Source organism: Neomonachus schauinslandi, chromosome 4 (assembly GCF_002201575.2).
Source record: "Neomonachus schauinslandi chromosome 4, ASM220157v2, whole genome shotgun sequence".
Lineage (NCBI taxonomy): Eukaryota > Metazoa > Chordata > Mammalia > Carnivora > Phocidae > Neomonachus > Neomonachus schauinslandi.
Genome location: NC_058406.1, coordinates 116,746,911 through 116,773,599, shown reverse-complemented (window position 1 = coordinate 116,773,599; position 26,689 = coordinate 116,746,911). Strand labels below are relative to the sequence as shown.

The 26,689-nt window shown below is 39.1% G+C and overlaps 1 protein-coding gene across 3 annotated transcripts in view; it reads left to right on the top strand.

Annotated features, from left to right (window-relative positions):
* Nucleotides 1–26,689, top strand: part of TOX (thymocyte selection associated high mobility group box) — a 298,213-nt gene that overhangs the window by 55,928 nt on the left and 215,596 nt on the right. The window contains exon 1 of one of the 3 annotated variants that reach the window (XM_021688229.1): nucleotides 4,663–4,726. The exons of 1 other annotated variant lie outside the window; for it this stretch is intronic. Coding sequence is in view for 1 of the 2 variants with exons in the window: in XM_021688228.1 (XP_021543903.1) it covers nucleotides 11,568–11,630 (63 nt within the window). In the remaining variant the exon portion in view is untranslated. Of the gene's footprint in view, nucleotides 1–4,662; nucleotides 4,727–11,307; nucleotides 11,631–26,689 lie in introns of those variants that run through there. One more of the 3 variants, XM_021688228.1, reaches the window with a different exon arrangement.

Below are 26,689 nucleotides of genomic sequence, written 5' to 3'. Positions count from 1 at the left end.
AACGTGGGGGCAGGGGAGTAAGACCATATCAAGCTTTTGCAGTTCTCTTCTTTTCAGAGTCTAGAAAACAATTGCTTAGAGCAAACTGTCTCTACGTTCCCTGATTACCCTATTTATCTATTTAAATTACTACCACCTCCTCCATTCTACAAACTAACAGGCAAACAACCAGGGCACCAGAGCCAAGATGCATTCAAATCCTCTTGCCTCATATGTTCTAGAAAGGCCCAGCCTTCTCCTCACCTTGTTCAGAAGTTGGCTGTCGAGGTGTGCTTGTTGAGCTGGACTGAAGACCTGAGCTGGGTGTCTGGGTGTCCTTCTTGATACCCTGAGCTCTCTATTAAATTTTGGTACTGGGAAACGCTGACCTTTTTTTTTTTTTTTTTTACAATTATTTAAGACCTTTATTAATGGGTGCTTGCCGTTTGTTGATTTTTTTGGAAAAAATCAAGTTGTAAACTTTTTATTACAAATTAAAAATGAGGTTCTTAAAAATCTCAACTTGACCAGATATGAAACAGTTTAAAAACCTTTAAAGGTATATTGAGAAAAAGCAGTTTTTTTTTTTAAAAAAAAAAAAAAACACATTTGTCATTACCAAAAAGAGACATCTTTAGGTAAAAATAATAAAAACCCCATGCTGCATAGATAATGCAGATAGTTTTATTTATCGGGTCAGTGGGCAAAAAGCAAGCACTTAAGGCCTTCAGCTCCAATCTTTTGTTCATTTCTTATTGCTGGAATTTCATCTTCATTTCTTTGCTGACGTTTTTTAACTGACATTTTAAAAATGGCCTGTGTTTTGTTTGTTTGCTTGTTTGTTAATTGCAAACAGACAACTCTGGGTGTAGGAGGCTCTTGCTAGATAGTGGTATTAGGGAAAGAGTTACAGATGGGGAGTGGCACCAGGGAGCGTACCAGTCCCTCTTTGAAGACTGGGGAGTGGGCTTTCTGACTCAGAACACTTGAGGTTGAAGGATTAATGGCAATGCTTTTGCATTCAGGGACCCCCATATAGCTGGTGCATCAGTAGCTGGGGCTCTCACATGATTTGAGAAGGAGGCTGGCTTTCTTCCTAAACTCACAATCTCCAAAAAGAAAAAGGGAGGAAGGAAATTGTCAAGGCGCCTCCTTCCAGTGCCTGGGCTCTTGCATGGCCAGGTCTGACCTCAGCCTCCTTGTGCAATTCATGCACCAGCCCCCCCCCCCCACCCCGGGCCCCACTTGCTCACTCTGGGCCAAAGTGACCTGTTGCACACCATTTTCATTCCCACTTCCATATCATTTTAAGAACATATTCCTGAACATTCTACTTAGTTCTTCCCCTGTGAAGCCAAGCTCTTTCCCAAACTCAGCTCTCCCAGAAAACCACCATCATCGATCTAGGGGTGGTGAGCTGCTCTAGCTTCTAGAAGCAAGTCCATCCCACTCTCCATAGCTCCCGGCAATTCTGCTTCTTCTTAGCAAATTGTGTAGGTAGGCCTTGGCTAAAATGGGATAATATGTATGCTTAGGTGCTTAATTTGTTTTTGTTTTCCTTTCAAGTCTCCAAATAATATGTAAACCATTTTCTAAAGCAAGGACTTTTAAAACAGGACAGAGATATTCATCTCACATCTATAGAGAGAGTATGATTCACCCCACCCCAGAGCAGGGACTGACCTGACTGTGGTCCACATCCTTGGGTGCCCTCTGGATGTTTCCAAATAATATTAAATGCAATTGTTCTGCTGTCCAACCTTCAGGAATCAGGAGCGTTTGGAGTAGTGCAATTCGAACTTTCTGTACCCACTAGAGTGTCTGTTAGCACTTAAAAAAATAATTTGCTATAATAATCTCCGTTACTAGAAAAGAATCTTCACAGATCTTGATGGTAAATAATATGAGGCACTCAAAACTTCATAAGGTTTTCACGGTTTAAGTTTTTTGAATATTTTAAAAATATTTTGAATATTTAAAAAATATTTTGAATATTTTAAAAATATTTTTTAAAGCCCCAAGAAATAGCTTTGAGAGTGAGCGGGAGGGAGAGGAAGAGAGGAGAGAATATAGTATTTATTTATAATCAGGAAGAGTAGAGTTAGAAGCATAAGCTCAGGAGTAAGAGGATGTTGCTTTAGGCTAGTTATTTAATATCTCTAGGGCTCCAATGTTTGTTGTGAGAATTAAGTGAGATACTATGAAATAATATTTATTGAATGTATCTGATGTCCCAGACATTGTTCTAAACATTTTCACATAATAACTCTTTTTAATTTTCATGACAAACCAATGAAGTGTGTATTGTGACACTTGGCCTTTCGTTGTGTATAAATCACACTCGTGTACTGTTTAGCGTAGCATCACAGGAATACTAAATGCTAGCTATTTGTACATGAATTTTTTTTTTAACAAAACATAGATAGAGGGGCGCCTGGGTGGCTCAGTCAGTTAAGCATCTGCCTTCAGCTCAGGTCATGATCCCAGGGTCTTGGGAGCGAGTCCCGTGTCAGGCTCCCTGCTCAGCGGGAGTCTGCTTCTCCCTCTCCCTCTGCCCCTGCTCGTGCTCTCTCTATCGCTCGCTCACTCTCTGTCAAATAAATAAATAAAATCTTTAAAAAAAATAAAATCATTAAAAAAACGTAGACAGCTAGCAATAGGAAGTTTTATAACATACTTTTCATTTTCTGTTTAAACACTTTCCCTGAATGATATTTTTATTTAAATATAAATTTACTAGTTCATGTCTTTAAATACAAATCAAAGGACATTATTCATACTCTTTCTTCCAAGGATAACATTCAAATTCTTACATTAGTAAAGACTAGGACTAGCTTTTTGTATATGAGCCGTTGTTCAAAATCAGTGTGCAGTTTTTGTAGACATACATCACGACCTTATCAACTCTTCCCAAGTGGTTGGCTGGTTAACATGGAGAGATTTAACTTGTTGCAAAGACTCATTGCTTTTGCCCTTGCCTAGCTTCTCCTCACCTGAGCCTAGAGCATGCACAGTTGGTTTCTTTATCAGAAACTTCCTAAACAGGTGGAATGTGGCTTTCCAGTTAATCTAACATGTAGTGGCAATTTCTGCATCGATGTGCACTTCTTTTCTTTAACGAATGACACATGGCAGCAAACATTTTTTCTTGGCTTTCCATAAGATAAAATTTAGTTCTTTAATCAGAAAAGAATGTCCGTGTTTGCACATTGGTTTTTTTTGTTTTGTTTTGTTTTTTTCTCATCAGAAGCTGGGGTTGAGGATAATTATAACTGCAGCCCTAAGGACGCTGTAAAGAACACCTAACAATTTTAGTCTCAGACATTTTCCCAAGGGGCCATCCTATCAGTTTCATTGTAGTGATATCCGTACAATTCTTCTGGCTCATGGTCTGGAAAAACTTCCAGTCAAAACTCTAAGAACTACTAATTTCTACTAATTTTTATGGGATGCTTAGCATGATGTTTTGATCTCTTTAGCAAAAGAAATATTTATGAACAGTGTTTTTTTTATCATTGTGTCCCCTGGCAGGTACTTTAAGTAAAATTATTTTAGGACTTTAAACTTAAATTTTTCTAATTTATTGCCAGTGTCTTTCCAGAACGGTGTCCAGAGGATGCTGTTCTCATATCCTGAGATGTCTTTCCCTGCAGTCTGGTTAAAGTTGCAGGTTGGGACAGACAAACAAAACTTGGAGATTGGATAGTCCTGGTAAAGGAAGCAAGTACTAGGAATGTAGTAAATTTGTTGGTTTAGTAAATTCAGATTTTGTTGGTTTAGTAAATTCAGATTTTCAGAGAGTTTTTTGTTATACTTCAAAAGGCCTACTTCACTTTGAAATTAAAATACTTTCTACTTTTTTTTTTTTTAACTTTAAATATTGGACCCTCTAGGGGCGCCTGGGTGGCTCAGTCGTTAAGCGTCTGCCTTCGGCTCGGGTCATGATCTCAGGGTCCTGGGATCAAGTCCCACATCGGGCTCCCTGCTCGGCGGAAAGCCTGCTTCTCCCTCTCCCACTCCCCCTGCTTGTGTTCCCTCTCTTGCTGTCTCTCTCTCTGTCAAATAAATAAATAAAATCTTTAAAAAATAAAAAAAAAAATATTGGACCCTCTAATGATTTGTTTTTGACTAAGGTGTGAGGAAGGGATCGAACATTTTTCCCAAATGGCCCCTTTATCACGTATTCAGTTTCCCATGTGTAGTGGCATTGGTTTCTGGTCCTTCTCTTTGGTTCAGTTCATTGAGGCTCAAATTCATTGAGCCTGTGGTGGCTACACTGGACGCCTCATTTCCTAGCCCTGGTGCCCTGGTGCCCTGGTGCCCTGGCCACAACCTTTCTCGTTCCCTGGAACCCTGTATTAGACCAATGCGAACAGGTTAAACAGTTAAACAGGGGCAGTACATATTTGGGCCATTGTTCTTCATTCACAAGCTCAGGCCTGAGAAAATGGCATGGTTGAGGGAAATAGGTAGAGAAAGCCCTTCTTGGATCTGCCTCTAGCCGAGTCATCAGCTCATCCGGTCCCTGCGTGCTACTGTTGATCCAAGGGTAAGGCCCCTATTGGTTTACAACTGTGCTTGTCCCCTGGGGCCTGTTTGCAGCTGCTTTGAGCACAGCTCCCCCTTGGAGATCACAGCAAGCCTGGTGTTGAAACAACTCTAGTAGTATACAAAGTAAATCAGCACACTGGTCATCACATCAGCTCATTGGGCATGTCTGCAGTCTGAGAAATGTCCCAGGAAAACTGTAAGCTCTTGCAATGAAACCAAATAGTTTTTCTTTCTTTCTTTCTTTTTTTTCTTCACTGTCTATGAGTTTGTGGTGGCTGGTAATACGTGGTAGGGAACATCTGTAATTTATGAGAGAGTGTACATTTAGAGGAATTTATTTGGTTTGTGGTGAGGAAACTTCCTTTTTCAAAGTTATAATGGGCTATTCTTTAATATAATTCTCAGAACTATGTTGGGGTTTGTTTTTTTTTTTTGATGTTTATTGTTGTTGTTCCTGGAAAAGTTGCTAAACATATTTCTCAAACAATGTATTTGTCTCTGTCAAAGTTTTAGTACCAAATCTCAAACCTTTCTTCCCTTTTAATTACTGAATCCTGACAATTTTAAATTACATGATACATATCGTAGAAGCCATTTCCAGTGAACTCACAACTGTAAGTATAGATTGGCAGCATAAAGGTAAACAGTTTCTGATCTTTGACATTTGGGAACACTGGATAAGGCTTTAAAATTGTCACATGGTTAAAAATGTTTTCTTGTTTCTTTCTGCCAGAGGAAAGAGAGATTACATGAAATCAGAACAATTCCTATATTCTAATGACTTCTGCATTCATGCCTATTCATGAGATGTTTATAATAGAGTTAATTATAGCTTCAATTATTTATGTGTATTATGATGTAAGCATTTGATTAATAATGAAAATAAATCGCTATTACGCTTACGTAGCTTTAAAGTGCTGGAGAGTTTTGTTAGATCATTTTGGTCAAACATTTTCACACATTGAACCATGAACACTGAATAGGAGATTAACTTTCCAGTTAGTTCAAGTGGTTGAACTAACCGCTCCTTCACCATTCTCTGGTATTATTTCGGATATGATTAAAATTAGTCCTAGAGCCCAGATGCAAAGTTGGAAAATGTTCAATAAAAGTACGCATGATTTTTTGGAATATACATACATATATATGTATACACACACACTTCTTTAAAACTGAGAAAACAATTTTCACTTTACGTAAAACAGGCAAGGGTCTTGCATCCTCTTGAATGACTGTCATCCTCAGAAAAGTGGCATTAAAACATTGTCAGAGAATCCTCTTTTGATTTTCTTTTTAAATGGAAATGGAGTTCAGTATTTGAATTATCTCCGGGCTAATGGTAAGTCCCCAATCCGTAAATGTATCCAGGTGTTCTCAATAGCACTTACACATTGATCCAAATTCCCTGGATTCCATAAGGGAAGCAGTGACTTTTGAGCAATAACTCTTCCCCTAAAGCCGTTTGAAATATATGACACTTAAAGAAAAATGGTATAAAAATGTCAGTACAGAACAGACATGTTATAAAGACTGCGTTTCTGGACATAAGACAACTGAATTATCAGTCTTATAAAAGGAATGAAACAACAGTCAAGATTATGGTTTATGTTTTTTCTAGTTGAGGCAGACCAATATATTTCCCAGACAAACCTGCTGAGGTATGAGAGGCAGGGCAGCAAGAGGGGGATTGCTGCAGAACGTGGCCAAACGCAAGCCATGTGTGCTGTTGATTTTTTCACGAGGGATTTGAAGTCCTTTTTGTTTTATGGATGATAACATTTTTTCATTGTAACATTTTAAGAGATAGAAAGAAAGAAGGGATTTCTACAATTTGGAGGGCGTCAACGTAGTGGGCATTCTGGTGTTTTTATTTGAATCCTGAATGGCTTGGTCAGTGAGAGCATGTGTTTGAGCATTAGGCCAAACACCTGAACAAAACTGTTATCACGAAGCCAAACAGTGGTTGGGTTGATAGTGTAGACGATATCTCTTCATCCAAGAAATGTCAAAGGCATCCTCTGAAAGTAAGCATCCGTTTTATTGTTTTGAATTTCAAAGAATTTTTAGACCTATGTAAGTCTTGAATGATTTCTAACTATATTCTTCACTAAGCTCAGATATTGATCCTACGTAATTGATAGGAAAGTAGTACCCACTTAAAAAACTTTATTTTAGGGGCTCCTGCGGGGCTCAGTTGGTTAAGCCTCTGGCTTCAGCTCAGGTTATGATCCCAGGGTCCTGTCTCCGACGGAGCCCTGAGTTGGGTTCCACCCTCAGCAGGGAGTCTGCTCCTCCCACTGCCTCTGCCCCTCCCCCCCTTGTGCGCACTCACTCTCTCTCTCTCTCTCCCCCTGTCTCAAATGACTAATTAAAATATCTTAAATTTTTTGAGCGCCTGGGTGGCTCAGTTGTTAAGCAACTGCCTTCGGCTCAGGTCATGGTCCCAGGGTCCTGGGATCGAGCCCCGCATCGGGCTCCCTGCTCCGCGGGAAGCCTGCTTCTCCCTCTCCCACTCCCCCTTGCTTATGTTCCCTCTCTCACTGTGTCTCTCTCTGTCAAATAAATAAATAAAATCTTAAAAAAAAAAAATCTTAAAATTTTTTTAAAATTTATTTTAGAGCTTCTACATGACAGGCCTTTTTCTAAGAACTCAGCAAATATTAACTCATTTAAGCCATGTAGCACCTTTGTGAGGTATATTATGAATATTCTGAGAAGTCATGTCATGTCAAGCCATGTGAAAATTATACTCATAGTATCAGAGGAAACTGAGGAACAGAGATGTCAAGTAACTTGCACAGTGTCTCTCAGCTGGTGAGCAGCAGAACTGGGTTTCAAATCTAGGAGGACCCTGTTACCTATAGTAGAAGTATAACAGCATATATGGATATTCAACCCAGATGAGACCATTGCTGGTGGAGCACTTGATAGGCTTCTGGTAAGTGGGAAATTGGGATTTTTGTTTTAAGAAGAGTCAACAAAAATCTATGCTTGAATTCATTCTGAAAACTAAATTTCTGAATTACTAGATATATATATATATCCATCCCATGTCAGGGGTTGGCTATCACTTTAAAATTCAGTAGAGAAGGTAAAGCCTTATTTATTCTTTAAAATAAATAAGCAGGAATAATGTGATATATCTCTACATTACATGAGACATTTGATTTTATTAAAATTATCTATTCCATAGTCTAGAATCTCACCGTATGCTTTGCAAATGCACTAAATATTCGTCAGAAAATGACTCCAGTAAATTGCAAGTCAATATATGAGGATATGCTGTAGGCATGGTTATAAGTTTAATTGTAAGAAAACATTTATACATATAAAATAATCTTGTAATGATACTTTCACCTATTTCCACTACATATTGAAAATATAGCATCCTCTCATCTATACTGAAGTCTGTCTTATAAAAGCATCCTGAGATGATTCCTCTTGCATTCAGATTTTCACTCCAAATAGTTTTCTTTATAGGTTTAATATTATGTCAGATTACTAGCCTTTGGTTTTATTTTTTTTCTTCACCTATAAATTCTTAACGAGGTTAATATTCTAAAGGAAAGACAAAATAACAAAACAGATTTTGGCAAACATACGTGCCAGTAATAAACTGGGTATGGGATTGTTCAGATATGCTCCTGATATTGACTCACTAAATAGAGCTGACCAACTTCTCTATTTAATTTTGCAATCCAGGCAGACCTGAAGTTGGTGTATGTAATGTTGGGGTTTAAATGTCAATTCAACTCCTTCCATCACCTGTATCATTTTATGGCTTCAGTGAGAGATCTCAACATTCAATGTCCAACAAATACTTTTTGAAGCATCTACTGGAGGCCCATATTACTTACAGAAGTTTTTGAAATTCAGAATAGATTTTCCTGATTTGTTTGCTAAGACTGAGGTCACATAGAGACACCTGTGATTTTTAAGAAAAAGTGATGCAATTAGTGGTAACTAAAAAGCAGATTGCGTTTGTTTTAAAGATATGTGCTGTCTTTGTATCCCAACTATGCTGCAACCTTTATGACTATTTGAGATATCTGACATAATCTCCAAAGTATTGTGGATTGTTTGCATCACACCCACTATTTTCTTAAACCTGTCTACTGTTTCCTTACACATCACTTAAAGGAAACTCCATTCTCATCAGACAGTGGGAAATCTGTTTCTTTGCAAAAGGGACTACCCCTGTCTCATTGTCTTCAGTGTAATGCTCCCTACATGAAGGGTTTTTTTGTAGATTATAAATGCCATGTTGATGTCGGATGTTAATGGTATATGAAGCCATCAACAACCCTTTTTTCATTCTTGAAGTCGCCTAAAATTATCCTGACTCTGCTGACAATTTTATGCCATAAACCAATAACCAATGTATGTGTGTGTGTGTGTGTGTGTGTGTATACTCATCTTAATTTTTGTATAACCAGTTTCTAGTACGGTGCATCTCATATAATAGGCTTCCATAAATATTTGATGATGAGTGATTGATCTTTAATGCAAAGAATGATTTAGTACCTTTTTCAGGAATAATGTGAAGATTTCCATATTGGTGAAATATTGTAAAATACAACACACAGAATTCCACTGAATCTTTTCAGTTTTGTTCTCACAGATATTTCACGGCAAAAACAATTTCAAACTGTCAAAATGGAGGTATTAAAGATAAAAAATACTTCTCCTGCTCCAAATGTTAGGTGATGCAAATATAAAATCCAGAAGGTCCACTTGAGCTTCTTGCCAGATACACAGAGGTTTAGAACATACTCAGGTTTTTATATTAATATAAGGTATTAGGATGAAGCGAGAGCATAGGCTTTTGCTCTTTATAGTAGTGCTTTAAAATCTACAGGAGAGTTAAATTAAACTAGTGTTAACATTATGGTTGGGAGAAATCTCAACTAAAGATTATGTAATTCTGACTTTACTTAATTCATTAAGCTGATGGCTCCTTAAATACTGGATCAAGGAAATAAACTATGGAGAGGATGACATATGTAGGTGTTTCACTTTCTAATGTATGATTTCTAGTATTTGAGTCGTCTTGTGTCGTTCATGAGACACTTTTACAAACATGATGTTCATGCCTGGTAGGGCGACTAACACCTAGCCTGACATTCTGAGTCCAAGTCCAAAGCCCCAGTCAACTCTGAGCTGTTGCTTTATTACATCTGCTTCTTTCTTGCATTAACTCTGACTGTAGATCAACTTTAAAATTGGATAAAAGCTACAATAAATTGTCACAAATCACAAAATTCCAAGCTCTCCGGTATTTAACACAAGGCTTAGGGGAGCGCAGTGGTAGGAAACACACAGGGGGATGGGTTCCTGCAAAGCAACCTCACTTGAAAAGAATCTGGGGATCAATACCAGGCTTATGAAACTGTTCATGTCAAGCATCCCCTGGATGTGTTTTATTGCTTTTATTAGTGTGACTATATAATACAAGAATATATACTTCTTGGCTTTTAATTTTCAAAGCCTGCTTAGTATAGAAACCCCCACCACTCCACTCTGCTCGCTTCTTTGACTACATTCCACAAGAGAGGCTAACTTTCTAAATACTCATATTTCAAACAGATTCACTTTCTTTTGGGAAACTATAAAGCACTCTGTGATCCATAGAAGTGGTTTAACTCAGGAGTTCATAAAGGTATCAGTAGCCAGCAGAAATGTTCTTCTACCTGAGTGTTTGAAAACCATTGTTTGAAATCCTATTGAAATCTTTTTACAAGGGATTTAAAATAATTTATAGATTAGTTTCACCACACTGCTGTTTTCAGTCGGCTGAATAATTGCTTAGCTGTTGGTCTGCTTTGGTTATCTTACTCAGTGAAGGATATTTTCCCCTTAAATCTAGCTTCTAATACTTAATACTTTGTTATATTGTAGATATGATCATTAACACTTGGATTTAATCTCTATTAAAAAGTTGAAAAAGATATTGAAGTGTCAGGTCTTTTCAGCCTAATAGGCTGATAAAAATGTATATTTTCTCTAGTTTATTTAGAAGAACAAGAGATAAAACTTGGGAGTCTTTGTTACCCATTGAAAAGGAGAGCTCATTGATCAGCTACTTAATTGCCTTTGATTCTCTGAGTGACCACATAATTGCCAAGTGAAGCCTGAGTAACATTTGTTAGCAGTTGAGTGATTAATTAACTGTTCTATGGTTCCTAAGTTGAAAGAGGAAACTGACTTATAATATGGATTTAAATACAGTTAAGATAGTTAAAGCTTGTATGTCCTCATATTACCAGTTGGGTTTTTTTTTTTCCATTTTATTCCCTGATCAAGTAATAATTAATAGATAAATTAATTTGCTTATAGCATCACTGAAAATGAGTGCATGGACTAGATTCCAAATTAGCTGAAAAGAACTTATGACTAATTTTACGTCCTTGAACAAATTAAAACATTTTAAAAAATGTTTTCATTTCTTTGAAGTGACTATATTCCATGTATTAATGTCTCTTATGCTTACACATACTTATGTAAACATAAATAGTAGTATGTCACATGATATAAATACAAATTATTTTTAATGGAAGATGCTTAAATGTTTAAGTGATGTCTCTGGGGGCAAGTCTTTGGGCTTTTTGGGCTCCTTTTTGGGCTTAATTCATTCATGATAGCATAAAAAATGAGGACAGTTCCATGAAAGCTCCTTTCTTTGCCTTCTCTTTGAGCAAAGATTTATTAACTTCAAGTCAGAAGACCAGAAACTTTGCTCTCTTATTTGTAAGTTCTGTTTTGAGGGGGGTGAGCTCCCCCACTTCCTGGTGTCTTAGTGCTTCCATCAGTAAAACAAGAAAATATCGACAGTGTTCAGATGATGAGCTTGCATGGAATTGACTGTGGTGTAGGCTCGGGAGGGTAACTGAAGGTACAGACAGGGAGTGATTGCTAAAGGCAACCCAACAGATTGGTTAGCTCTGCTGCTTCGGGATTATTGCTGCTGAGAATGGCCAAGAACAGACTTTGATAGTTACCATTCGAACTGTAACCTGTCAGCATATAAAGAGACGTTCATGGGGCTGAAGGAGAAGACTGTAGGAACGCAGGCCGATTTTGAGAACTCTTTGTTAATTGTGGTGAGTATCTGTGGTGGGGGTGACTATCTGTGATTGCAGCCTCTGGGACAATGTTCACTTGACCTTTGTAGACAGGAGGGAATAGAATTCATGTACTCTTAGGAAAATAGCGATTATTTTCTGTAAAGATTTACTTCAGATTTTACCCTGAAGTTATATTGCTATAATAACAATTAATGGCAGTTCATAATTACACACTATTGAATCCATTTGTCTTCTAAATATCGTTCCAAATTGGGCTGGATTTGTAAAATCCATGAGACACTGTGCGGCAAAAACTCTATTAGACATAATATTCTCTTTTTATTCATAATACAAAGTTGGGAATTCTGAAGAAAATGTTGTCATTAAATTCCTATACTTACTTTTCTGGGTAATTGAATTATCAGCTTATCATCATATCCTGTGATGTTTTGAAATCAGTTTAGATGGTATTTTCTTAGACCCCTTCTTTCTTTAAAATTCTCTGAACTGTCTCTAGGGGTTTTCCTTGCAATACAGTTCTCAGTTTTGTCCTAGTTATTCAATAGTTTTATTTAGTTATTCAATCTAAACTAACCTGTTGTTAAAAGGCTGCATTTAATTATTTTGCACAGTGAGTGCGTGGTTGTTTTGTTGCTAGCAGTGAGCAGAAATAAGCAAAAGCTGAAGCTGGAACCTCTTTCCTTCCTCTTCTTTTTTCCCCACGTATACATTTCTCCTCTGGCCTGGCCTATGCCATGGGATAGGGAATTCTTACCAATGAGTAGCCATAAAATATGTCCTGTGCCACGTACAATTTTAAAAACATGACATTGAGGTATGAACGATGACCCAGTTTCTTCCACTGAGGCTTACAGTATTATTTTCCAACAGGAAGATGGTGTTTGTTCCTTCAGAGCCTCAGTAGCTCCCTGTTTGTAAATTATGAACCTTTGCCAATCCTGAGCTTCATTAACACCTAGGTGATTATTTAGTTTTCTGAAATCGCAGCTTGCCCAACGAGACCCTCAGGATTGGAAGTGTTGATGCAGTGTGGGCACCGGGAGAATTTGGTCGTCTTGAAATAAATAATGAATAGCGGGGGTTTTCAAAATCTTCATTCTAATATTTAATTTATAAAAAGCTTCTACACAGGATAAACATCATCACAGTAGCAAGTTTTTGTAACTGTTATTTTGTCCTAAGACTCAGTATTCACAGACCATATGCAGAAGCCATTCAGCCCAGATAATGACAATCACTGTTGGGTACAAACATGGGCATGAGTTGGAATTTCTAAGCAAGGGTGAGATGAACCAACTTCACCCAGAATACACTGAGTGATGTTGTTGGTAGTACAGCGATAGCCCTGTTTTACTGCTAACTTTTTGCTAAGATCTCTCTGGAGTCAAGGGCAGAAGAAGCCCTTGAAATATTTTGGCCTCATTTCATGATAGCCACAGGTACTCTGCCAGCACATATTTTTTTGAGTCCTATAAAAGTCAATTTCTACTAAATCATGACTTAATCCTCTGCTAAGTTAGAAGAGCTCAGTGGTTGTTTTTTTGTCCCCCCCCCCCCCCCCCCACCGCCGGAGGCAGGAGAGAGGTAGAATGGAGCACAAGATCCCAGAGTTCTGCTTATCTGATTTGGATGTTTTTTGAGCACTCATTGTGTCTTGCCTCACATGGGAAAATCCGATCGGGACTCATTTTAACTTGAGTGACTGTTGGAAAAACTAAAAGCTCTCTACAATTCATCGTGACCTTGCTGTATTCTGCAGACTTAACTACTATGCATCTAGACTGTGTCATTATTCAAATAGCAACCATGAGTAGGAAATAGAATCCTGGCTATTAAACATCAAACATGATTTCTTTGCATCTGAGCAGCAGAATTATTTTTGCACCAGTTATAAGCCTTGCCTATGAATTATTTAAAAAATAAAATCTTGAGCTCTGAGGCATTTTTGAAAAAGCTTTTATTACCACCATCACATAAACATAGAAAGGAACAGATGTGTACTATCAAAGGTGAAACTCTCTTTCATATTTTAAAAGAAACACGGTGCATTTGCTTCTAAATATATCTCATTTAAATAATAACAGAAAAAAATGATATGTCTGCAGGTGATTAAGGAAGTAAAAATTAAGAAGGAGAATCTGGTGAAAGTAGCAATGAAAAATGTAAATAACTGAAAAGAGTATGAAACTGTGTATGAAAAAAAATTAGCCTGATTTTCCACATACACACAAAAGGCCGGAAAAAAATAAAAATCCCATTATTTTATCATTTTAAGAAAATTCTGTACAAAGGGGAATCCACTGTGTACACGGAAGCCAAATGTGTCCCATTTTTGCTTAGAGGAATGTTATATGTATGAGGTTAAGTGGACTGATGATCCAAGTTTCTAAGCCATTCCATTCTACAACTATTATTTAAAGTTAAAATGAATTTTTGAAAGCAACACAACATGTGACTAGCCAATTATTCATATACACTCTTCATGTGTTAGTTTTACATTTTATGCTTTTTTGTGTTTGATAAGGAGTCAGTATAAAAAAAACTTTTTTTCCCCTACAGAGGGAAGTGAGTGACACCACTCATTCTTAAAATATGCACTCCAACTTCGAACCAGTCTTTACGCATGTGTGAGGAGGAAGCGTGTTGTGTTTTGAAGGAGCCCTCATGTGGAATTTTAAAGCGCTCTATTATAATGCCATAAAAAGAGAAATACAGATATTTTTCATCATCTAGTCTAGGTGAAAGGATATAAATACCTGGAGAAATAAGCTAATTTATTTTAAATCACCAAAAAATTCTCTTAAAGAAAACTCTCTGAAACCCCGAGGATGACATGTTATAAATATCTCGCTAGGTCCCCCAGGGTTTCTGATGCGCTGCTGCAGCCTGTGCAAATGTGGGCAGGGAGCGGGGGCTGTAGTCCGCGAGGGCCAGGTGGGAAATCACGCTTTTGAAGGAGTACACTTGTAGTGGTGAGTTACCACAGTCAACTTTCACCTCTGCCAAATGCGTGATTGGCTTAAGCTACTTATATTTTCAAATCTGTTAATTATTCACAGTTTTGGCCGAGCTGTTGCTTTACACAGTGTTGGTGGCTGTCGTCCACCTTTTTTTTTTTTTTTTGATGAGTTCCATGAAAGGGAAATGGAATGATTTTTTTTTTTTTCCTTCTGAAGCTTTTAATGAACTCCCACCCCCCCATAGTTTTTCTGAATTTGAAACAATGGTACAGTTTTGTTATGGAATGGGTGCTAACCTCCCAGCATAATTCTGTGGTTTTAAAATCTTACACCCAAACTGGCTCGGGGAAATAGCTATGTAGGGAGGAATTGATGGGTTCCAAAAGAGAAAAGGGAACAGAAAAAAGGAAGAGTAGATTTTGTGGTTGCAAGACTTAGGGTTTAGGGGACCCCATGGGGTTCAGTGTTGCTGAAAGGGAGGAAGTATCCATTCATAAGTCTTGGTCCCTTTCTACTGTATTTGGTATCATAATTTAAATGAATTCAGGGCTGAATGCCAGCATCAATCAGTTCCACATGTTTGATCAAATTTCCATTCTTGCCTACATAGTCCTTTCAAAAAGCAGACTTTAGTAGAGGGATGAGAGAACTACTTAAGGGATACACATCAGTCTACCATTCCTGGCTGGTGGAGGGAAGTCATAAAGTTGACTCGATGCACTCTATAATGAATAAAATTGCAGGAATGCATTGATCCAAATAAGTGATATCCCCTTTAACACTACAAAATTAATCCAAAAGTACTGTCATTGGTTGAAGCATGTTGGGAATGCGTCTTCTATAGTTTTGTATGGAAAAATAATTTATGAGCTATGTTATATATATCACAGATATGAAAATTAGCTTATTTAGTTTACATTATTTTACAGGGCCATTCAGGTATCCGACAGACTACCCATTTTATTCATGAAGGTTAGCTCTGATTTTTTCCCTCTACAGTTCATTATGGAAATCCAAACATATAGACAATTTGAAAGATTTTTAAAACAAAGTTAGATTCTACCCTAATGTTTTGCTACACTCACTCTAATACACAGCTGATTGACTTTTGGTAGTTTTTCCAAATTTAATTCAGCCTAAAATAAAGTTTTCCCACCAACACACACACACACAGACACACACATGCAGAGGAAGGTAGGTAATTCCAAAACAGGAGTTTCGAGATAAAGATGGATCGGGCTCCCTGCTCAGCGGAGAGCCGGCTTCTCCCTCTCCCTCTGCTGCTCCCCCTGCTTGTGCTTGCTCTCTCTGTCAAATAAATAAATAAAATCTTAAAAAAAAAAAAAAAGATGGATCCAGTTAAGATATCATCAAAATAACTTCAGTGCTTTAAAAAGGAGTCATTAGGGCGCCTGGGTGGCTCAGTCGTTAGGCATCTGCCTTCGGCTCAGGTCATGATCCCAGGGTCCTGGGATCAAGCCCTGCATCGGGCTCCCTGCTCAGTGGGAAGCCTGCTTCTCCCTCTTCCTCACTGTGTCTCTCTCTGTCAAATAAATAAATAAAATCTTTAAAAAAAAAATAAAAAGGAGTCATTAATATCTAAGGTTAAGCTCTGGTATATTTGCTTAAAAAATTAGTCATATTACTTTAGAGTCACACCTCATTTATGGCTTCAGCCATATGATAACTTTACTGTAAGATTAGGTCTGGACATCTACAAAGCACATGGAAGTACTAAAGCTACATAATCAAAACTAGGTATATGGACTTGACAATCAATAAAGATGAATTTATATGTAACTGTTATGTGATACTTTTGACTCCCCATACTTCCTATAGTAATAAAAATGTGGAGAACTCCTATAGGGAAGTATATTGTTTTTAGTTTGGATTAATATTTAAAGGTGGTATCTGACATAAACAGAGAATATTTACCTTAAAACTGGCTCTAAAATTCTTTGATTCAACAAGCTCTGAAATGTCTTTATGACTCTACCATCAGATATTCCTATTTGAAGGATATTAATGTAGGTGTGAATGATAAGAAATGATGTTTGGTTGACCGACTTCTGATCCTTGGCAGGTAATATTGTGGGCTTCTTAACATGTAAAAAACACCCATAAATATCAAATTCCTATAATCCTGGATTTGTTGGGCTCCTAACCCTTTATCGTTCGCCATCAGAATCCTTTAATACTTGGACACGATTTGGATATTATTGGAAATCCCTTTGAAATGTGTTCCCATCTGAAGGACGCATGCTATGTGGAAATGAAAACTAGGGAGAATTTTTCTTTCAGTAGCATCTGATCTGACAATGTATTAAAGAATTCTGTGGGCACATTAATGCAAGCAACATTTCCATAAATAGCTCGGAAGGGTAAATAAATAAACAGATTAAGAGAAAATTTTAGAATTGTAAACATAGAAGAGACCTCAGAGAGACTATTCAGTTCAATCCCTCATTTTACATGTAAGGTGATGATGGATTACTCAGTAAGGTCAACAGTTGGTGTTGATTTCATTGACTTGCCTAAATTCACTCATGTAATAAAAAGCAGAACCAAGACAAGAACACAAGACTCTTACCTTCCACTCTTGCTTTTTGACAACATGTCAAATATTCCTAAAATAGGGTTTTAAAGAGTCTTTTACAGCTAAAGATACTGGGCCACCGAAATTAGGTAACTTGTTCGAGTCTGCATAGTGAGTAAGTGGCTGAGCTGGCATTTGATCCAGGCTGGCTGGTTGTAGCATCCACGCTTCTGATCACAGAGTAGAATTGCACCCAGTGAGTGAGTGAGTATGTGAGTGAATGAATGAATATGGTAGGGAGGCGAAAGGGAACTGTGACTCACCGGACATAAGAGCTTGATATTAAATAATGAGTATATACCTTCAAGGGGAGAAAGGGTAAAGGGCCCTGGTCAGCTTGGGAACACTGATGTCTCTAAAATAGGGGTGTGGGTTGGGGAGTGGAAAGAAGCACAGTTTGGTTCATATGGTGGGGGCTGAGTGTGCCATATTATGAAATTGGAAATCAACCAGCAGTCAAATAGAGAAAGGGAGAAAAAGTAATGTATACTTAATACCTACTGGCTGCCAAATTAAAACATTTGTTTTACCCACACATGCTCTGTGTCCCTCTTATGAGGCACTCCCTGCCGATGGCCAAAGGTCTCACTGCCAGCAAGCGGTTAGAGCTCAGGATTGTGACAAGTTTCGTCTGATGCTAGAGCTTGTTTTGACCCTACCTGGTTGCCAGAGGCCAATGGAAGTTTCAAAGCAGGGATGCGGCCTGATCACATACCTTTGGTTTTGGCCAGTAAAAGAAGAGCCAGGGAGGGCGGACCAGAGAGGGGAGAGGTAGGGATCAGGGAGACCTGCAAGAGCTACCCCAGACCCAGATGCACCAAAAGCTTTTCCTAAGGCAGTGGCAGTGGGGCTCCAAAGACAATTATTATTTGAAACTCTTCCCAAACTACCTTTATACTTTATAGCCAGGGAATTCTTTGTGCTGTGCTAACAGGGCCCTTGTGACTTAGCAGTGGCGGGTAGCTGGGTCTTAGAGCATTTCAGTAGTTGGCCAGGGCATGGTGTTGTGATCCCTCCACCAGCAGATTTGGGTCATGTTGACAGTTGTACACTCAGATGGTTTGTTTATGTAACTAATGATTAGTGCCTCTCACACAGAATATTAGCCCTCCAATTAGTGTTTGTTGAGCTTGACGGAATGCCCATCATTGGCGGGTGGAGGGTACAACTGTATCTAATATGACAGACCTCAAAAACTTCAGTTGCTGCTGATGGTTCAAGATGGCAGAGGACCTCTGAATTCTCTGAAATAGAAGGAAACTGGTGCTTCTGAGAGGCCAGTTGTGACAAAATTATTTTTCCCCTGTAATTTTCTGTTACCTTAAAGAACATCAGATTAGTACAATTTTTGGAGTTTTTTGTTTTTTCATCTTTCCTCAATGGGTATAAAACTGTGTGAGTAAATCAGAATAGTGTTAATTTAATAACTCATATGTTGTTTCTTCTTTGAGAATACAATTTTCTTTTGTATTTGAGCTGTATTCAAATTAGTTTTTGTATTAGTTTTGTGTTGAAATGTATTAAAATTAGTTCTCCTCTGTCCAAAAACAGAAGGTCAATAGATAAAGGCTTTATGAGTTATTGCTGAATATTCTTCTGAAGGGAAAAAAAAAAAAAACACTTTTCAGCAATTTACAGAAATGTTTTAGATTCTTTAGTTTTTAGCCTAAAGGGAAAATTAGTGGGTTGCCAGAATGAGGTAGTTAGGGTAATGATAAGAGAGAAATGAGGAAAAATGGACAAAGGAAGGACATTATCCTGTTAGAAGGATAATGAGAGGGAATAAGTAATAAAGAAAGGAGGGGAGCATTAATGAAAATGAGCAAGGAAATGCATTGTGCATAGGGAAGTAATGAGGATATAAACAAAAATCCTAAAACCTTTTCTCACTCGGGTGTGTTTATTCTTCACTGTATAGGGAAGTATAGAGGACTGCTGGATAGTAAGCCACTGAAAGCAACTGTGGTAAGAAAAAAGAAAGAAAAAAAGCATAAAAATAGTTCTTTTCGACTATATCAGCAGTCTCTTAGATTCATTAGAAGACAATTTGGAAAATATTTGATAATTGTTGCTTTCAGTCATAACAAGGATGTGAACCATACACTTTCTATTCATATCAAATCCGTTTGATTAAAGTTGGTTGAGTTTGACATTCTTTGCTTAATCAAGCTTGCTCATACTTTTTAGATATGTCCCACTAATGAATGATTGATGTGAATTGATATAATGTAGGATTACCATGGCACAGTTCTTGAGTGACTTCAGTGTATTTTGGGAATATTGTTTTAATTCTAAAGCATTGAAGGGAGGTCAGAGGTCATTTAGCCCAACTGTCATTTCATAAATGAAGAAAATAAAATCCTAGAGAAGCTAAGTGCCTTTGCCTAAGGCCCAACGCTGGTTAGGAAAAGCCAAAGAATTATTCACATACCCCTAGTCCAGTGACATTTCATCACACCACACTGCTCCAGATCTCAGGGCAATCGTGGAGAAATACATGAAGATTCAGGAAAAAAAAAAAAAAAAACCTCTTTCCCTCTTTGTTACCATTTTACCAGGCAACTTGCTATTGGCTTCAAAATGGAGCAAACCCAAGAGAAAATAAGTAAACATTTTTATTTTTTTTTTAAAGATTTTATTTATTTATTTGAGAGAGAGAGCACAAGAGTGAGGTGAGGGGCAGAGGGAGAAGCAGACTCCCTGCTGAGCAGGGAGCCTGATGCGGGACTCGATCCCAGGACTCTGGGATCATGACCTGAGCCAAAGGCAGGCACTTAACCAACTGAGTCACCCAGGTGCCCCATAAGTAAACATTTTTAAAAGAACAAATCAAAGATGCCCATGAAGGGAGGGGTGTGCGGCGTGGGATAATTAGCATATGTAAGAGCCAAGGGTCCCTGCTAATTAGTGAGTTTGGCCAGATAGCAAATAGCTTCATGTTCCAGGTGGGGGGGGGTGGGGGTTGGAGAAGGTTCTGCAGGTTTTAAGAGGCAGAGACTGAATCTGATGAAACCGGAGGTTTCTTCCGGCTTTAAAATTCTAATGTAATATTATGGGTGCCAATGATAACCTCAAGGTTTAAGGACACTGGTGGTTTCTGCCTTATCAAAATGAGGAAAAATAAGTAGTGTTATCTCTCTGCAATAGCTACTGTTGTTGTTGAGAAATGGTACTATTGGCTAAAAATCTCAGATGGAATGTGAGAAAAATGTTGATGGCTCAGCCCTACCAAAGCGAGGAGATAGCACATTCAAAGAACAAATTTTTTATTGTAAACCACACAAAAAAAACTGACCTTGTTGTCATTCTGGAACTATCATCTACCTTCTGGGTCTTACACAGACATTTATCTCGCTTACAGGGAAGTTTAAAAACTCCCACCCCAGCACACTGCCATAGATTTGTGAAGAGAACTTAAACGGTTGCCTTTCTTTAGAGCAAAATATGTTAACCGTTATGCCAGAATGAAACTTAATATTTTAAAGGCTTTTGTTAAAATAAATTGCCTGAATTCACCATTAGAGCTTTGATATATGCTTAAAGCAGGTACACATAAAAAAAATGCCAGGCAATTCATGTTGGATACCTAATTCAGGATTTAATTAGGGTCACGTTGGTGTAAGCAAATTCTTCCATGGAGAAGTCTTACATCGCAGAATCGTAGATCAATGGGTGCTCTCTAAACCCCACCGGGAGCCCTCATATTTCATGACTGTCCTGTGTCACATTACTATGTCAGATCCTTTTTCAACATTAAGACAGAATAGATGAACATACAAATTTGACGTGTCTTTGGAATCTTAAGAAAGGAAAAGTGGCACGTAGGATAATAAAGAAGAAAATAATTCAACAGAAACTTTTTAACAGAGAGCATGAAGAAATGTTCAGAGCCAAAGAAGGGGGAGAAGCGACTTTATTTTCATTGTTTTGAACCCAGAATTATGCGTCCAATAACACAAACTGTAACAATTTGTAGGAAGGAAGTGCAAGTCAGTAGATGGTCAATCTGAGTCTATGTTGAACTTTACCGAGACCTTAATAAAGGACAGAAGGGGCGTCTGGGTGGCTCAGTCAGTTAAGCATGGGTCTTTGGCTCAGGTCATGATCCCAGGGTCCTGGGATCAAGTCCCACATTGGGCTCTCTGCTCAGTGGGGAGTCTGCTTTTCCCTCTGGCTCTGCCACTCCCCCTGCTTGTGCGTGAGCTCTCTCTCTCTCTCTGTCAAATAAATAACATCTTAAAAAAAAAAAATTTAAAAAGGACAGAAGCTGGAAAGGAGGCACTTTGTTGAAACAAGATTAAAAATAAAGTGAGAAGGGGTGCCTGGGTGGCTCATTCGGTTAAGCATCTGCCTTCAGCTCAGGTCGTGATCCCAGTGTCCTGGGATCGAGCCCCTCACGGGGCTCCTGGCTCAGCAGTGGAGCTGGCTGCTCCCTTTCCCTCTCCTTCTGCCTGCCACTGCCTCTGCTTGTGTTCTCTCTCTCTCTTTGTCTGTCAAATAAATCAATAAAATCTTAAAAAAAAAAAATCAAGTGAGAAATACTATACATTCATGAAAAGTAGAAAAAGGAACACGTGAACATCCAATAATGTGTGAAAACGCATGTAGTGATACAATCAGAGAGGGCTGAGGTGCGGGCATATTGTTTGTATGAAAACGTTGCAGCTTCTGGTAGTAGGTTATCTGTCATAAGTGATCATGGAGTCACACGGGAGGATGGTTCCGATAGGTGGGAAATGACTCAAAAAGCCTGCCCAACTCTTGATATAGATCCTTGGCTATGTAAGGGATTGCCAGATATTATTTTAGTGGGATCGTTGTTTTTGAGGAAGAGGAGAAACACACAAAGACTCAGAAAGGACACCACGCAAAGGGTCTACATGTTTTAAAGCATAGAAAGATGGTCCAGATAAAAAATAAAGCAGTCTGTTTAACTTGGACCTTATCAGGATAAATAACGTTAAATATCTGCAGAGTAACACACACACATGTACACACACACCAAATTTATGAAGAATAATTTATACCAATTTTAATAGCAGTAATGAATAAAGCAATTTCATCCTCTAAATAGGATAAATATTATAAATACTGATAGCCAGCATAGAAAAGAAGGGTAAATTACCTAATATGTCTGAGTGTAACTTCATTTCATTGATCGATGTACAATAGTTTCATTCATAATTTAGGAAAGAGCCTCACTTCTACACATAGATGAACTGCTGGGTGGAGGATCTGGATAGAAGGTGTCTGAAGGATTTCCAAAATTTATACTCTCCACGGAGACCAATGTGGCCCTGAAATTATTAAAAATTCAAACGGCAATTTTCTGTAAGATGCAGGATGAGGCGGGTAGAGATAACAAAGTATCCCAGGGCTGAGCAGGTTAAGAGCCTAACTCTGAGCTTCTCTCTCTGCTCCTTGAAGTGCAAACTCAGTCCACGTTGGGCAAACGATGTAGTTTCCAAGAGGGATCAGCTGTTGCTGGACTCGATGCCTTTAGATTCTGTGTTCCCTTCCCATACCACATCCCTTTCCTCCGATTGCCTTATCCACACTTAAAAATTCAAAGACCACCTCCTTCTGGAAGCTTTCCTAAAACCCTTCTCCCACCACCCAAGCTTGACTTGCATTCCTTTTGCTGAGTTTCTAGAATATTCTGACCATGACTGCCGTGGGCACAATATCATGTGATGGTTTGGGGCAGAGACTAGCACTGCTGCCTGGGCTGAGAGACCAGTTGGACCAAGGGGAGTTGTGTTACTCAGTGTTCATCTCTCTGGGCCATTCCTTGTGGATAAAAGTAATGGGCTCCTGGGGTTGTTACGATGCTAAAGTGAGTTCACATAAACAGTGTTGCCTGCTGGTGCACAGCAAAGCCTGTAAGTGTGGGCTCTCATCAGCATCCTTGCTTGCATCGTTATTTTTTTGTCATCATTATTATGATGATGATTTGGGCTCACACCATGCTATATGTGGCTGATCTCAGAAAATGTCAGCAATGGAATTTGTTTTTCTTCAGCAAATATAATGTAGGAATGGAAGCTAGACGTAGTCTGGGAATTACTGGTTTACCGGAGTCATTGTAACTGTTACGAAGTGATTGATTCTCATTTTCGACAATGTACACACTTATGTTGCTTAGCAATTGGATTCATTGTTTTATTAAATTAAGTATATGGGCTCGTATTTTTATGGACAGAACTAACCTATTAGTACTACAGAGGAGAACAAGATATGGGTTCAGGCAGCAACAGGTAGAGAATGTGTAATCAATGGTCAGAGGTGTGAACCAGAGGACACTCACAGAAAACGTCCACGGTGGCCACCTGTCCAGGAGGTTCAGGGTGGGAGGAATGTGTTTTTTACTGTGTTTTCTTTTACTATTATCTGACAGGTTTCACATACTCATTTATTACTTTTTCAGTTAAAATCCAGTTAGGCAGGTAATTATTTAGTACTAGAGTAGGCCAGTAAAGAATACTGTAGGGTCCATGAAAATGATATTGAGGACAAGCTTGGGTGATGGGAGGGTACTGTTAGTAGCGAGGACATGCTGTCCTTTCCCTCTGTCTGCTGAAATTCTTTCCCATTGTCCCTCCTCCCAGTCCCCTCTTACCTTCCTCCCCACCCTCTTCTCTACTACTTACTGATTGTGAGACTTGGAGCTGGTTCTTCACCTCTGTGCGTCTACATGTGCCCATCTACAAAATGGGGATGATAACCATTCCTACCTCCTAGAGTTGCACAGATAAAGCGAGTTCATATTTGGAAGCCCGTGGGGCAGTGTTTGGCACGTAATCAGCGCCAAATATGGATTTGTTGTCATAACTCTTACCAGCTTTTCTTTCTCTAGTTTGCAGTTTCCCTCTCTGGCTCTAAAAATCCAGATGCAAAATATGATGATGGCGGATTGCTGGAGTGGAGGTGGGCCGCTGGTTAGAAATCCATCTTTAGATTTGCTCAGGTCGGGGGTGCAAGGGGCCTCTTCAGTTGGGCTTCCCTACTTTCTGCACTCAACAGTGGGCCCATCTTCTTAGATGATAGCGTCACAACCAACCAACAGAACCAAGCCATTCTGTTTTCATTTTTATGGGGGCAGGAGGCTGTGTAAAGCGTCGGTTTCATGTTGAATACATGTCAAGCATTATTTGTTGCTTGCGGTGGGGGTTGAGTGTGGGGGCCGGGGCAGGGCACACAGGTGGGGCCGTGCGCACCTGTTGTGTGGAGCGTAGACCCATCACCACATCGCCTGGCCCCGTCAGAGTCTGCATCTTGGCAGCACTTTGTGTAGTAATTATAGTAGAGATTACTTTAAAATAAGACTGGCATAGATTTCAATCTTATCTGGTAACAGTTAACTTATTAATGATCGTTTTGGCCTGTTGGCAGCCGTTCTGTCTTTAAACTGGAGACAGATACAATCTCTGGAGCTGCGAGGGTTAAGTAATTGGATGGGAGACCGAGAAGAACTCTTGGGCATTGTGGAAAGTGTTTTCAAGAACTCGGCCTCTGTCCGTCAGACTGGAACAGCAGTTCTGACAGCCGGCAGTAAGGTCCCTTTGTATCTGGGACACGTGCAAATCAACATCTTGGCTACTCGAGATTTTTATTTGGCTACATTTTCTTTCAGTCTGCTTCCCTGCGGAGTCCAGGGATTTTCAGGCTGAAAGGGCACAGCCACTAAGAGATGACTCTGGAAATAATTTGAGGTGGCCTAACCAACTGCCATCCTTGAGGTCATTCCACCCTGCTCTCCTTGCTCCCAGAAGATATATTCTCTGGACCAAATCTACAGTAGATTCTCCTTCTAACTCAGGGCTCAGCAAACTTGTATGATCATGTCTGGGATAAATTCCAATAGATCCCTTCTTTATTGCAGCAGTGGCGACTGGGCATAGTTTCTTTTTAAAATCATGGTAAAATACACATAACATAAAATTTACCATTTGGACCGTTTTTAAGTGTATGGTTCAGTGGTATTAAGTACATTCACATTGCTGTGCAACCAGCACCACCATCCTTCTTGAGAACATCTTCATCATCCCAAACCGAAACTCCGTCCCCATTAAAAAACGACTCCCCAGGGATGCCTGGGTAGCTCAGTCGTTAAGCGTCTGCCTTCGGCTCAGGTCATGATCCCAGGGTCCTGGGATCGAGCCCCGCATCGGGCTCCCTGCTTGGCGGGAAGCCTGCTTCTCCCTCTCCCACTCCCCCTGCTTGTGTTCCCTCTCTCGCTGTGTCTCTCTCTGTCAAATAAATAAATAAAATCTTAAAAAAAAAAATGACTCCCCATTCTCCCTTCTACCAGCCCCTTGTAACCACTATGGAGAGTTCTTTTTTAGCAAGTTTTGTTTGTTTGTTTGTTTGTTTTACTAGATGTGATCTCTGCACTCAAGAACCTCATAGGAAGCGAGTCCAGCAATTTGGGGGCCATGGTCCACAACCTCTATAGACTCACAGTGGGACATGCCCAGCACACAGAGAGAAAGGGCCTCACTGTCCTTTGTGATCAGGGCACGCGTCTTGGAACAGACATCCAAACTGAATCTTAACTTCTCTTAGCCTTGGTTTCTTATAGAAAATTGGAATTCCATTTACCTTATAGGGTTTAGGGGGGATTTTAAAAGGAAATAATGTCATTTAAGCAACTAGCAGAGTGCCTGGCACTGACTAAGCAATCGTAAGTGTTAGCTTTTGTTATAACTGAGGAAGTGTAGAAATTAGCTAAAGGGAGAAACATTGAGAAGAGCTATGTATACAGAGCCGATGGCATGGCCAAAGGCTCAGAGGCATCACACTGCAAGTGCTGAAAAGAGTATTTGTAGAGTTACTAATAATAGACGGTTTACATATTATTTTGATGATTTGATTTTACTGTGTTACAGCTCCTCTTATAAAATTAAAGCGACTGTACCCCCCCAAATTAAATTAAATTAAAGCAACCCTAAGAGAATTCTAGGTCTTTCCCTTAAACTGTGCCTTCCCCAATACCTCGGAAAGAGATGTTGAATCGCTTAAGGCAACATCCTTGAAGTCATCTCTGATCCCACACTTTCTCCCCTTCATCCCTATCTGCATCTCTTTCCTGCCCTCTCTGAGAACCCCCCTCTAACCATCCCATGAAAGCAGCCCACCTGGATTGCTGCAGAAACTTCCTAACTGGTCCCTTTGCTTTTCCATAGACTCCTCTCCATCCCTTGTCCACCTAGAAGACGAGAGAGAAAACACAAATCAGAGTGTGTCATTGTTTTGCATACAACCTTCCAGTTCTTCCCACTACACTCAGCAAGGAAAATCCAATTTCATCTCATGAAATGCAAGGCCGTGCATTTTCCTGCCCTTACTCATCTCTCCAACCTCATTTTGTATTTTTCTCTGGCGTCTTTATTTATTTTTAATGTTCCTCACACCAGTCAAGCATATTCCAACCTCACAGTTGCCACCATCCTGCTCTCTCAGGCACGGTCTTCCTTGAAGCTGGCTCCTTGTCATTCAGTTCTTCACCTAAATGTCAC